At 37.9% G+C, this 15,352-nt stretch overlaps 1 protein-coding gene across 5 annotated transcripts in view; it reads right to left on the minus strand.

The window, feature by feature from the left end:
* The window catches only part of WDR7 (WD repeat domain 7), a 293,007-nt gene that overhangs the window by 72,632 nt on the left and 205,023 nt on the right, over positions 1-15,352 (minus strand). For all 5 annotated transcript variants that reach the window (XM_023531156.1, XM_011361110.2, XM_011361108.2 and 2 more), the window contains 3 exons: positions 5,410-5,527; positions 3,409-3,558; positions 2,737-2,819 (listed from right to left, as the gene is read on the minus strand). In XM_023531156.1, the coding sequence (XP_023386924.1) occupies positions 2,737-2,819; positions 3,409-3,558; positions 5,410-5,527 (351 nt within the window). The remainder of the gene's footprint in view (positions 1-2,736; positions 2,820-3,408; positions 3,559-5,409; positions 5,528-15,352) is intronic.

Genomic DNA, 15,352 nt, shown 5'->3' on the forward strand with positions numbered 1-15,352 from the left:
TAGGCACTTGACTATCAAATATCAAATTTAATTCTCCAAAAAATTTAATTTATATAATGCCTTTCCTAAATATTTTTTTTTGAGAATTAATGGGTTTGAAAGCATTTGGTAATTTATAAAGTGTTTTATAAATAACAAAAGATAATTACATTATTTTATTTATTGCACGTAGCTATAACCGCATGTTTTAATATGTATTAGCAAGTAAATTTTGGTGAGTGATAAGAAAGAATGTTTATCAAATTTTACTGGCATTGTGTTCTAATTCATTTCTATTTTTCAGTGGAAGATATTACAAAAAGTTTTAACAATTGACAGAAAAGCTATTATATGAACAAAATTAGAAAAATCAAATGTTTCATATGAATCCTTCTTTCTTTCAATGAATTTACAATTTGTAACCTGAACTACTTACGATCTTCCAACCACAGCAACTGAATATTGATATATATAGCAACATCATAGAAGTCAGCCTCAGCTAAAACTCATTGAGTCTTTAAAAAAAAGAGTAAAGGAAAGCAAAAAACAAAAAGAATACAAAATTATATAAAGATTTTAAAAACAAATGTCACATTACTGGCCCACAGCTAGTCATGTTATTGACTCTAGTGTTTCATATTTAGTGAAAGGTATTTATTCGTAAGTAGAGGGCTCATAGTGCAGTAAGGCACCTCCTGATATGATGACATGGACATGGCAGACATTCAACAAAATAATTTTACCTTCTATTGATATCTCTGTTGTTGTTCATTTATCAACCTAGTACAAATCAGCCAATAGGCGGCATGGCATTGACCTGTAAAACTTCTGAAGTCCCATCTAAGCTTAGTGTTCTCTGAAGTCCTCCGTGCCTCTAAAGTTTTGCTGGTCTGGTTCTCTGTACAATTCTACTTCTTCTGCAAAGTTCACCTTGTCAGCTCTTCTATGACGCTTTCCCAAAACTCACTACAACTTCTACCGCCACCACCCAAGCCCCTGTGGAGGACAAATCCTCTCCATTCGGCAGCCACTTTTATTAAAGCATTTTCACAGATGTTACTATTAGTCTGCCTTCTCCTTTGTTAAACTTCTAAGACTCCCATATCCAGAGTTCAGCACTCCACTTATTGTCCAACCTGTCCCTGGTATGTAATTCTACTCCAGCATATAACTTAGCACCCTGAAATTATTTTCCTTTATAATTACCAGCCCTATTACATCCTGTGCTCTGTGGGGATATCACCTCATTTCTTATTTGTCTCCACACCCTGGCTAGTACTTGATACACAGTAGGTGTTTGATAAATATTATTAAATTAATAAACCAAACACAACTGCTTTCTGCCAATTAGAAAAACAAAACAAAACAAAAAAAAAACTGGTGCTAAGCATTCAGTTTAGACACTTGCTTCCTTAGTTAGTACCTGAAGCAGGATCCTTGGTCTTCGGTGATTAAACAATAGGAAACAAACATGGATATGCAGCAAACTAAGATGACTTAAGAAACTGAGGATGCTGCCTGGGGAGGAGGTAGGCTTCCAGCAAAGGGAAAAGACAGGCCCTTTAAACTTAGAGCAATTATCTCACCCTGACGCCGGGAGGCTTATTCACGAAGCAGTGACTGGTGCCATAAGGAGTGCTTTGCTAATATTCAGTAAGATGAGTCTTAATAAAACTGCTTCCTCACCTCCACTAAGTGACAGACAAATGTCCATTTTCACTTAGACATTTCCTTAGAGAACAAGTGACTGGGAATATAACAGCTACATTAATTCTTAACATCAATTATATGTATCCAAGATTTAACATATATAATTTTTAACAAAAAGAACATAAACCAAAATTAATGTTTAAAAAATTACGGTATGCTAACATGCCTAATCTATATCATAAGAAAATATGCATCTATACACACGTAAAATACAACATAATCTTTTTCTTATATGTGTTCATGTTTTAATTTCTGGGTGGTGTAAATGAGAAACAGCAAAATGAAGAGACTAAAACATAAAATCTATTGTAAATATGGAAAAATAAATGAGAATGCTGACGGAGTGTAAATAATTCAGCAAAAACTTGCCGAAATACCAGAAAACATAGGACATAAAGAGGCACAGTGTAACGTCAACACTCTCAGGAAACTTACAGTGTAAAATAAAGCTTTCCACCACAATGCACTCATGGAACTGAGCAAAAATAAGTAAGGCTATCACTGAACTTGTCTTATACACATAAAATTCTTAGAGTTATCATTAACATATGCAACATTGTTTATAAAAGTTTTAACTGGTCTTGGCTTCTTTTCTTGCTTTCTTATAGGCAAAACACCTACAATACACAGATGCTAGGCTTTATATTATAAATAAAATTTACCAGCAAAATGTGGCATAAAGGTTTCTAGTGGCTGAAAAGTGTATCTTCTCTCCTAAGTGAAAAAATTCCTAACTCTCCTTTTTGTAATGTAAATGTTAACTTGAGTAATGAATATAAGAATACAGACATATTCAATAGATATGATCATCTTTAATTCATTTTTTAAGTTTTGAGAAACCTCTTCATGACCCAATTTCAAATAGCTGGTTCTACTATAGTTGTGTTTTTGACTATAAGCTGCCTAAGTTGTTTTTAGAAAGTAAGCAGATATGAAATTAATGACTGAATTTCTAACTGAGCAAGGCTATTAACTAACTATACTATGATTTTTAAAAAGTTATTTGTTACTGAAAATTATTTTTCATGCTGTCGAAGGCTTGTTTACCTGCAGATGGCTGGGAAACACTCCTGAAGACCTTTCTTTTTAACTAAAGATCCTTCAAGGCAGTACATAATGATGTCCATAACCTTTATAGAAAAGATACAAAACTGAAATGAATTTCAAATACTCAACTTTCCAAAAATTAAATGATTAACTTAGGTCTCCTTTGCCAAAGAAAATTCTAGATAGTTTGATTTTAATATTTACTTTAAAACTAAAGTATATTTACTAAAATTACAGTATTTTTACTTTATACTACAGGCTACCCTTTCTCTTATTTGTGAGAAACATTTTATAAGACAGTGTAGTAAAATAAAGAAAACATATTTATTTACCTTAAAGGCTGTTCATATTTCTGGACAGTAATAGGTAGCTTTTTTTCAAGCACACTGTATGTTTTGTTTTATTTATAATGAAAGATGTCAAAGAGAATGTGACCTTTAAAAATTATTCTAATGCAGACCAATTAATTCCAGGTAAGTGGTAAATGGACGGAACAATTGTTTTGATTTTTGAGGAAATTTAAATGAGATCTCCAGAAATGGTACAGAAGTCAATTCATTTTAGTTACCTTTCTTTTTCTTCCCTTTAGAAATAAAGAGGCTGATTTATGTTACTACCTTGGAATATTTAATCTAGGCTGTGGATGGGTCACTTAAAACAGGACATTCTTACCTCCACAAGAAGATCCACAACATCTGTGGGCATCTTTTCAATAAGAATTTCAATGACTCTCAGAATTTCCCCTTTAGCTCGTGCAAGAGCTGTGGTGTGCATATTTTGCTGCGACTGGGTATTCGCTGCGAGAGCAGTATGTCTGTGCACCTACAAAGACATTCCATGCTGTAGACGTGGCTGTCGTTTGATAGGATTTTACATTTCTAGCCACTGGTTCGCTTTTCACTTATTACAACAGAAAAACACAAGAACAAAACAAACCTCCGTAGGCGAGTCAGGAAATACTTCTGATTGCAAAAGGAAGTAATTAGTACAATAAACACTCAGCAAGTATGCTCTAATAAAATTCTCGAAGTTTCTGGGTATATGAGACTTTGATACAATATTACCTTGACATTTCTTAAAAAGAGACAAACTGAAGGTTGGTATATTTGGCACTAAGATAACAAAAACTGTAAGTCTTACACAGTTCAGAGAAGAAAGAGGAGCAACGGGCCATGGCCTGGCCGAGGACTAGCCTCGGAGCAGCGGGCCACGGCCTGGCCGAGGACTAGCCTCGGAGCAGCGGGCCACGGGGATGGCAGAGGAGATGGCAGCAACAGTGAGGACCGCTAGGTGAGGTAGAAAACTTGGTTTTAAACAGTAACAGATGTGGACGATTACATTAAAATATTTTAAAATTACCTTCTAACCAAATGCTGGAGTAGAATGAATCCAAGGCATGGCTATTGTAATAGTTCATTTAAAAATACTCATATACGTAAATGGTGCAAACTAAATTAAAAAACACAGTATAAATACTTGTTTATTCTCTTTAAAGAGGCAGTTTAATGCCTGGCATTTATAGGACCTGTACACGTGGTCAGACTGATGGAAGGCTTATTTGGCATATTCAAAATTATGATCTGTGCATATTCCACTGATGGGAAAAACTGGTAAAAAAAGAAAAATTCCATGGCTAATAAGTATGTCATTTACACCTACATATACTTTATATAAATATACAGTATCTATAAAATACATAAACACATATATACGTACGAATACTTTAAATACAGTGGAACTTCACTTTAACACCATTGGAAAGACACATATCCTTAAGTCTACAAATTTATTTTAGCTATGAATTCAAAGTTCCACTGCCTCATATAAACCCACACTGCTGTTAGGACCCCCTTCCTCCCTTGAGCTGCCTTCACGTCACAGATATTTGCAGCATGCTTATTAAGGATGGCTCTGGGGCAGACACAGGCCCAATAGGTTTCAGGTTGTCAGGGCCGACTCCGAGATATTTATTTAGTATTTTAAAAATTCATCACAGCTAACGGAAAAACAACTCAGATAGAGCCCATACTCCGTGGACCAAGTCCGCACATTATTCATGCTGAGATTTTTAAAGGAACAAACCTTTAAAAAAATTTAAAAGCTGGTCATCCTTGTCTTGCCTTCCCACTAAGACCTATAGGAAAGACCCTATAATGGGTTCATTGTTCTTTACTAGTTTTTCAGTTAAATGTGGGCAATTAGTTAGAACACTGAGAATGTGGGAATCAATTGGCATTCAAGTCTTTATCTGTGACATGTAATAGGAAAAACAATTAGCAAGTTTATGACTTACACTTTTGTTTACAGTTGGAGAGCAGTGTTAAATATAGTTGTGATTACAGGTAGATACACTTGTAAAATGTAAATACCTTTAATACGTTTAATTTGAATAAATCTACCATATTTCAGATTGAGAAGCTATTGTTAAATATTTACAAGTGAATTAATCGAGAACAGAAATGAACAGAAGAGCACAAAGTAATGAACGCACCGTCGTAGAATTCAGTGTGCACGCACACAGGTAATTATGCGTATTTATTCCAGTACTAAATTATTAATTTGCATTTTTCTACAACAATCTGGAAAGATTATTTGTAGCTACGGACCCTCGATTCACATTATCGAATAATTCCTATAAATGAGAAGATGGAGCATACTGAGAAGTTCGCTCACCTCTTTGGCTATAGTCGTAATGAAGGCGGGTGGTCTGGCAGTGGCAATGAGCGAGAGGGCATGCCTTGCAGAGCGGGCGGAGTCAGCTGCCGGGCTCAGAGGCAGCCCCATTGTGATGCTAAACAGGAATCAGAAAAAAAGGAAAAGAGAAAAGAAGCATTAGAAATATAGACTGAAAAGATTAGACACAGCTTATAATGTCAGTTCAAGGTCAATGGGAGCACTCAAACAGTTAGAATATAATGGACTTGCAACAATGAGCAGTGATTAGGAGTCAGGGTGTTCTGGCATCAAATACAAAATCGAATAATTAACCGTGAAGATTGAAAACAGTATGTGCATCTGTCCAAAGTGTTACAAACGCCTTGTTAACAAATTATCAAGAACTAGTACTGAATATATATCACAAAACTCAGAATAAGGGAAGAACAAATATTTTGCTGGGAATTTTCAAATTTTTTCCTAAAAGAAAAATTAAAGGTAATTTGTTTATATGGCTGCATTAAAAGATTATATTTAAGGCCACATAGCTGAAAGGGAGTAAAATTCACTCCTGTCTATAAAATTATCAGAAGAACAGAGAATGATAAAATTAATTTTTGTTTCTATATTATTTTCAGTTTGAAATATCCTTCGTATGCTAGTTTATCCCACACTCAATACTTTTAGAATCAATCCACTATTCTGCCAATAGTTATTTAGCATTGATGCAAAAATTATATTAACTGATAGTTATTCTCTCTCTATAAAGAACATACAGCCTGGCATTGTCCAGGCTATCTAGATAAGAATATGTACATGGTAAGATGAATCTTTCCAAACTGTGAGAATGTTCCAACAGGAGAGTAATGTCCCATGCCTTTGCCATTCCCTAAAACATAAAAAAGATATTTTTCTGTTTCCAAGCTTCTTTTATAGACAATTGTGAAAAGTATTAACTTCTAATTAAAATGCAGCATGTGATCCACAAAGCAACTATATATAAGGTATATTTTGTTATTCAGTAAGAGATCCTATTATAGTTTCTCCCTCTAGTTAAATAATTTCGATACTTAAATACTTAAACTTAAGATCTGTCCTGCTCTAATTAAATAACTCTGTGTATTTCGTGTGTAAACTGGGTTATGTTTACTAAAAATTCTCAAAAAGTTCATCGGTATTTCTATAACGGATCTAAGAATCATTATTTTAACTTGTAGTTGAAAGTAAAGATGCATTATATAGGCATCATTGTTAAAAAAAGGTAAATTGTTACAGAAAATTCTGCTTATAATTTCTGTGGCACTGTTACGCTGCTTAAATCTTGACTGAGAATACAGCTGTCAAGCAGGAACGCAGAGGAGAGAAGGGTGGTGAGCCTTCCTTTGATATTTACCACTCAAAAGAAAGATGTGAGTTGAGAGGACAAACGCACGTATTGAACAATGAGCAGCAGGAGTGCACTGGTGGGTACGTCACCCACACGGAAGATCCCGATGCCCACGTCCCAGCAGGGCCCAGAAGAGAGAGACGCTCAGCAGGAAAGCAAGGTGGGCAGTTAGCGAGTTTCTTGTCTGGATTAAACTTTAATATTGAGAATTCAGCAAAAGGAATGTTTACTATGTGAGCAGTGCTGGGACCAGACGACTTAATAATGATAAAGTTTAGATCGTGTTTTAAGTCGTTTTAAAACATTCAAAAGCTAAGTAAACTTTTTAGATACTGCATGTTTTCTTTTTTTTTCATCTCTGTGGATGAACAGGTGCTGATAATACCTGAAAGGCTATAACAAACAAAAATGGTATGTTAATTAAATAATTCTGAACGAACTTAAATCAAATTTAATAAGATCAATAAAATTACGGAATACTGGAGTCAGAAAAGATCCCCTAAGCAACATCCCTGCCCACCAGTCAGCCAGGGAAAAGGAGTGTCTATGTCCTAGGTGGCCTGCCCCATCACTGGAGGGCATGGCACAGAGCACAGCAACTGGCCATGAAGCCCAAGGTCCTGATCTGAGGTCATGCTCTAGTGCTATTGCTTGTCCTTCTGCATCTACCCCTAAACATCCCTCCCTGCCAGGTGGGTGATATCAGCATGTTACAAGGAGAAGTCAGGTCCAGAGAAGTTCTGTGAGGAGCCAAGGCAGCAGTGAATGTCTTTCAGGAGAGCTGACCTTTGGAGAAAAAGGGGGAGGGGCTTGATGACATTTCGGTTAAAATTGAATAAATGAACTGGTAACATGACTAAACTCAGCAGCTTTGGATAAATGGCTAGACTGCAAATCTGAGAGAGATTTCTCATGGTATGCGGTAATACTTGGACTTCAGCTCTGTTTTGTTCAGCCAGCATCAACAGTGGATGCACAGTTATCGATGGGTGTGGATATAAACATGTAAGGGAGAGTAACTGTATTAAATAACAACTGGGATTCACAAAGTCCTCAGAAAGATCAAACTGAGCTAAAGTCTTACGTGTAGGTACAAATGACCAACTTTAAAGGTACAGGATGACCTGCCGAGCTTATGAAACAGATTTGCAGGTTGTATGTGAAACATAGGATCTATGTTAGGTAAGTGGTTGCCTACAGAGAGAGCTAGCTTGTATCAAGGGAAACACAGTAATAGCAGTGTTACCCCTGCTGAACTTCATGGCTCTGGGCGCCTGTCCACCCTCCCCATGGATGTACTGCTTGCTCCCTTAGTGGCGAAGAGATGGGGTCTAGCTTCTGTAGGACAAGCATTATAGCATCCTCCTGGATGTCCAGAAAAGTCATGCCCATTCCCAGCTGTGTGCTGCTGTCATCTCTTGAGGTGGAAACCAGAGTTCTACTCACAAACAGGATCCTAGCAAATTCTTCCCCCATCTAAGCTCTCTCCTCCACACTTTTCCTTGCATGGAGGAGAAACACTTAGTGGGAAGCTGAGAAGGGGGTTGGAGTAAAGAGAGAGAGAAAGAACGAACAAGAATGAATGAATATGCGTGTGTGTGCACGTGAGCATGGGGGTCGTCAGCTGACAGACTTTCAAGGCTCACGCCACAGTGACAAGTGGACATTCTCCCCTTACCCTTGTGCTGAGCCTTGTGGCCACACTAGCCTGATAAGCACAATGTCTGTAAAATGAGTATACTGAAATATCTGCTTCACAGACTGATGACAAGATTTAATGAGATAACAGACGCAAAACATCTAGCCCTGCATCTGATCTATATTATATGTATAACAGATGCTTCTTCTGACCAAAGATGCCCCTCACAAACAGAAACAAAGTGAAAATGAGATCAAGTAACAGCAGGTCATTGGCTTCAAGTTAAAGGCCTAGTCATGCATGACGCTTCCTCCATCTCAGCAAAGGATTTCGTAAATTTGGGGGAATCAGCAAACTTCTTCTCGTAAGAAACGTGGTAAAGTTTGGTGATGGTGGTGGGTTCTGGAAGAGAAGGTGCAGAGTAACGGGAAAGGAAGCTAACCAAAGACATACAGAGGTATTGCCCGCTGAGTTCAGTGGAAGCTGGAACAGCCAACACGCTGGGGATGAGTCAATGTGTGCGTTTGAGTGATTCCTGTCACCAGTGTCTGGCAGTCCGAGTGCGGGACTGCATAATGTGGACAGATCTACTGTTCCAAGGTCAGGGCTCTGCCGTGACCGCTAGAGCATCCGCAGTGCAAAAGCGGAGGGTTGTGAGTGTGACGACAGAAAGGAGTAGCCAAGGCACGGGAGAAGCACAGAGCTCTTGCCGCTCCCCTCTGTGCGTTACTCAGTGTGCCATTACTAGGGCAATCTTCCAAAAGCTCCAACTTGATTTCATGGTTAACATGCTTAAAAACCTCCAGTGGTTTCTACTGCTTCCAAGAAAAATCTTAAACTCCTTCGCTTGAGACTCTAGGCCCTCCATAATCTTCTTTCACTAATTTATAACTCAGTTTTTTCAACACCAACGCTTCTGAGGCAGGCTAATTTCAAAGCTGGTCCCTAAAATTCTATTTCTTTTTTTGTAATTGTAGTATTTTCTTTATGCTTCCCCCTTACCCCTCTCGCTCCCCTCTGTTCGATTCTTGTGGAAGCCTACCAGCACTCAAATACCTTCTATTGAAACAAAAGAGCCGACACCACCACCAGTTTATTCTGGGCCCTTAGCATCGAATCTCATCCTGCCAGGCAGAATAAATTCGTTTCGTATTGTGAACTCTGCAGATTGGACCATGCCTTCTAATGCTGTCTCCCCCCGCAAAGTGCCTAGTTCAGCCCTGAGACAGTGGTAGCTCAACAGTTATGCGCTAACTGACATTACCTGGCAAATTCAACAGAAAAAAAAAATCACTTAAGCCAGTTATTTGACTGAATTGACCAGGAGATAAAGTCAAAGAATTGATTCAGTCCCAACAGACACAGTCTAATTCTGCATGTAGTAGCCTTTGAAGTCAAGAGTGCATTGTGTGTGATATATTTTAACATGGGATTCTAACTGAATGAAGAAGGATCACATTATCAGAGGCTTGAAATTAAAGGGGTATCTGCCTTATTCTAGAATCTGTATATAAACACAGAACTCACTCTTTTATTTCTGATCCTGCTTATCTGGCTATTATGCAGATCATTTGTTATATAGGTTTATAGGTCGGACCTTTGGTTTCAGTCTTTAGTCTAAAAAAATATGACACACTCTCTACTTTACTCAGCATTTCTGTATACATATCCGATATGAAATATCAGAGATGATAGATATTATAAATAAAAACATGAATAGAAAAATAGTCCCCTTAGGCTGAGCTCATTCCTTACCTGACTGCTCATTAATCCTGTTCTAACCCTTAATCTACTGTGGTAAAAACATTTAAAAAGTTACACGTAGGACCACTTCAATTAAATGTCACTGCCTACATTGTCAGACTTCCTCATCTGTCAAATTAAGGAATGCTGTAAGGGAATATTCAGGGGCAAAAATACTTGAACTTTTATCAAATAGCCCATAAATCACAGTCAACAGTGTTATGGACAGAATGCTTGTGTCTTCTCTTAAAATTCGTATTGTGAAACTCTATTCCACATTGTGATGATATTTAGAGATGAGTCTTTAGGAGGTAATTGGGGTTAAATCAGGCCATGAGGGTGGGTCCCTCGTGGTGGGATTAGTGTCCTTATAAGAGACACCAGAGAGCCTGCTCTGTCTCTCTTCAGTCTTGAGCACAAAGAAGTCATGTAAGCACATGGCAAGATGGCAGCCGCCTAGAGGCCAAGAGGAGAGGCCTCAGAATGAAACCTGCCTTGCTGGCATCTTGATCCTGGACTTCCCGGCCTCCGTCACCATGAGAAGTAAATTCCTTTTGTTTAAGCAACCCATTCCATGGTACTTTGTTGTGTTACCCTAAGCTGACTAGGACAAATAGCAACAGGGCATTGAAAATAGTCCCCACTGAAAACAAAGATTAAAATTATTTTGAAAATGCATACTGAATTACATAACATCTGGGAATTCTACTTTACCCCTTCCTGATAAAACAGGTGTGTTAACAATTGTCTTTGCTGTAATAAGAAATCTTCAATTCCTCTCTGGAGTGTTAAACCTTAATTTGGTAATTCATAGGTGATATTAATTTCCTAAACTCAGAGATGGCAATTCCTCCAACAAATGCTTACCTTTTAGAGCTATTTCTTATATACTGGGTATATACGCAATGACTAAAACTATGCTAATATGATTTAGTTAAATGGTTTCCTCAGATTATAAATTTTCTATTAAAAATAAATGTCATAAGAATAGGAAAAATAGTTTAAATGTAGAATTCTATAACACCTTAGTGTTTATATGATGTGTTCCATTCTCTACTCTCAGTCTCTCAAATTTAAAAAATATGGTTAACATCTGAGTTCAAACCCTGTACAGTTCAAAGAGAATCTTTCTAACATATGGTGCTTATCTGTATGTTATCGAAGCATGTGTAGCTTCCAGTAACTACATGTTTCTCTCTTAACATTTAGTAAACTGAATATTCCAGAAAGGCAATGGTCTTGTGTAATCTATTAACAACTGTCAGTCATGGCAGTATGAGATGAGAGACCGGCCGGCCACCTTCGGCAGCCAGGGCCAACACTGCTCTGCCATCCTCTTTCAGGGTGAAGTCTCTGCACCATGAACTATGAAAATGGAACAAAATCATAGACTATGTATAGATGGACGTCTAGCCTTCCAGAAATGCAAAGATTTTTCTGTTCCTTTATAAAGTAGAATTTTCTACTATTTCTAATACTTTATCAATATGTACATAACTATAGTGACCTAACAAACTTATGAATTTGTAATTTTCCCCACAAGTAGCTGGGAATATCTCAACCTATGGTTTCAATGAAGTACAGCCTCCATTTTGTATTAAACAGTGCATCATGAATGATGATTGATTTAAAAATAATCATTCATTTAAAAAATCTCTCGCATCTGATTCTACCTGTAGATCACTTGTCATAGAAAGGGTGGTAGAATCATACCATCTGGGAGCAGCAAAATGGGCATCGGGAGACCTAAGTGACAGTCTTAACTCTTATAGTAGCACTGTGACCTCAGACAAGTTGTTTGATCCCTCTAAACTTTACTTTAACTTAATAGCATATTGAGGGCATTAGATCAGATATTTTTGAAGATTTTCTTCTCTAAAATTCTACGACTTTAGTAAATGTTTATTGCATGCAAGCCACTTGACAGTTGTTATGAAGAAATAAGAATAAATACATAATACATGGCCCAAGCACTCATGAAGCTTACTGATATTTAAATAGGCTTTCAATTTCTAGAAGACATAATTCTCAATGAAAATGATTTCATTAAATCTATTTTAAAAATCTGAAAGCACACTGAAAATCTGAGTTGACCACTTTTATGTCCTTTTATTAGGTTGTTTTAAATTTATTTGGTATTTAATTCTGGGAGTGTTAGATTTTGAATGAAAGATGGCACAATGATAGAAGCGTGGCTTTTGGAGTCAGCAAGACCTGAGTTTGAATCCCATCTTTTTCACCGGCCACAGTGTTACTGCAGATAAGACAATGGATCCATTTTTCCCTCATCTGCAAAAGGGCAATGACGATGCCTATTTCTTGAGCTCCTCTATATCTAGATGGGAACATTTATGGTGTGTGTAGCACAGAAACTCACAGAGAGCAAGCATTCAATAAGAGGACTGCATTCCATACCTCCGTTTGCCTGCATACTGCCACGTATGTGGCAGGTGCTAGAAGCAAGGGGAAAAAACTCATTAACACTCTTTTTAAGGTAAAACCAATGTCTATTCCCTAGAGATAACTGAGAAGCATGTTAGAGTTTTAGATGGGAGAGTCCCACAGTTTAAGTTCTGCAAGGAATTAATGAATAAAATTAGCTAAAAGCAATATTCACTTTTACTTGCCCTATGTTTTAAAGCACTGTCCGGCATCTTCGGGGCATGCCTGTGCTTTCCCATCGCTGTCCTTTTCATGGCCTGTCTTTTCCCCACTCTCCTCATAATTAACCAAATGAAAGATTCATATGGAACCCTTCCTTGCACACTCTGATTACCCAGCTACCTGTCTCTTCTCATGCTCTGAGTGTCTAGGCTTTTTACCCTCCTTCTCATTTCACATCATGCTATCTCCAGGCGGATCTTATCTTTCCTGTAGGAATGCAAGTGCCTTGGAGACAGGGTTTTTGTCTGATGCATAACTATGTATAATACCTAACATTGTCCCTTCCACATATTAGCTGCTCAAGAAATGCTTGTTTAGTTAATAAACATAATTTAAAGTTTGGGGGCCTTCTGAGCCACGCTTTGCTTGATCAGGCCCGCTTCTACGTCTGGAAGTGTACTTTCCCTTCTAATAAAGCTTTTCTTTTCTGCTATTAAAAAAAACAAACAAAAAAATAAAATAAAATAAAAAGTTTGGGAACACATTTGAAAACATTAGAAAATAACGTGAGGTTTTTATTTGAAAGATGTAAAATTCTAAGTCATATTTCTGAAATAACGTATTATTAATTCTGGAAAATGCCCTATTAATCTTGAGCCATATACAGTTTTTGTAGGAGACCTCACAGGAGTCATCTCTGACAGAGGATATCGATAAAAGAGAAAGGAATAAAGAAACTGCTATCATATGCTTTCTTCAGGACTGGGTAGCAGACCCTTCCTGCAAACCCCTCCCTCATAAACTCACAAGAAGGGGAATAAAGAAGGAACACTGCCTGTGTATTTTCTTTTTCAGTAAACATGAACTAAAATTTAAAAAGCATGAGCCAAACATAAGAGCTTCATAAAGCAAGCTTAACTTCAGAGTCAGAAGCAAGGCAGCCGAGCCTGGGATCGTGTCTACACAGCAAATCAGGCACAGGTGACCCCTGCGCATGTCGCTGCTCCATCTCTCCCAGTCTCAGCCCCTCTGCAGCCTGCACCAGTGTGTCAATGGGTGTAACAGGGCATTTTCAATCTAATTCTGGTTATAGATTAATAAGCAAACATTTTCTTGCTTATTATGCAATTTATCATGATGAAAATTACATTGGACTCCTCAAGGCTAAATGCTGATACATTCATTTATTCAGAGCTGTGTATTGAGAGTCATACTAATCTTCACGACAGAAAAGGATATAATAGTGAGGTGTAAATTACCCACTGAAAAACTGTAGTATTTGTGTCTGCAGATATTGTACATGTAGCTAAAACAGAAGCGCATCTTTATGTTTGCTAATACACGCTTCACGTAAATTTACTTAAAAACAAAACAAAATGTTAAACAAGCAAACAAACAAAACACCTAAACTAAAACCTAAACCTAAAATAAAAACCTATCACTTCTCTTGGGCAACAAAATAAGAGTGCAAACTGTTGAAATTGTGTTTGGATGAGATTTGAAAATAATCTAAAATATTAGGTCAAAGTAAAATCAAAGAACAATAGAAAAATGTTAGAGGCTTCTCAAGATCACCAGAAGTCGGCGCTGGACTCGTTGGGTGTGCGTGGCAGCTGCAGCAAGCGGAGGGCGAAGGGTGAAAATATTTTCTGGGGCTGTGCACGAAGGCCAGCCTTCACTACGGCCGCAAACCCGTGCGCTCACATTCCCTCCTAAGCCTTAGAGTCAAACGAGAATCTTCAGACTTCTGGTCTCCAGGAACTATCCTGGCTACCACAATGTCAACCTGCTCATTCTAGAAATGGGCAGCTGTTCATCTGTTGGACACCAGGACAATGACAATGGCATCACCAGCGTACTACCACCATATAGGTAACATCCCTTTAATTAACATGTGCTAATCCTCGTCTAAGCGCTTTGCAAATATAAACCCATTTAACAGCAACCTTATGAGGCAGGTACTTTAATTAGCCCCAACTTATAGACAGAACTGAGGCAGAGAGGTGAAGTAATTTGCTGAAGGGCACACAGCCAGGGAGACACAGAGGTGAAGTTTAGGGAGCATGGTGATATAAGAGGTGATGGGGGAGGGCAGCTGGGCACGTTTGAAATGCATACCCTCCTCCTAGCAATCAATCTGGGACCCTGGGCTAGGAGTGCCCAATCTGCAGACAAAGCCAAGGGCTACGGCCCAAAGGAGGCTGGAACAGGAGAGAACTGCGGGCTATGAGAAAGGCAACCATGAAGAAAAGGGCAGAGAACACTAGGGTTTTTGTTTTTTGTTTTTTGTTTTTAGACTAACAATGATAAGAATGTAATTCCATTCATTGAGAAAATCAATGAGGTGACAACATTCACATTAAGAGACGCGTCATGGGACAGTTTGAGAATTTCTACCACCAAGAATTCACACTCACAACCAAAAAATAAGTGTTGGAGAGGATGCAGAGAAAATGGAACTCTTTCTTGTACACTGCTTGTAGAATGTAAAATGGTGCAGCCACTGTGGAAAATAGTGTTTCCTGAATAATAAGTTAAATAGAGAATTACCGTATGGCTCAACAACTCCACTTTTAGGTTTGTGCTCA

The sequence above is a fragment of the Pteropus vampyrus genome, unplaced genomic scaffold (assembly GCF_000151845.1).
Source record: "Pteropus vampyrus isolate Shadow unplaced genomic scaffold, Pvam_2.0 Scaffold62, whole genome shotgun sequence".
NCBI classification, from domain to species: Eukaryota; Metazoa; Chordata; class Mammalia; order Chiroptera; family Pteropodidae; genus Pteropus; species Pteropus vampyrus.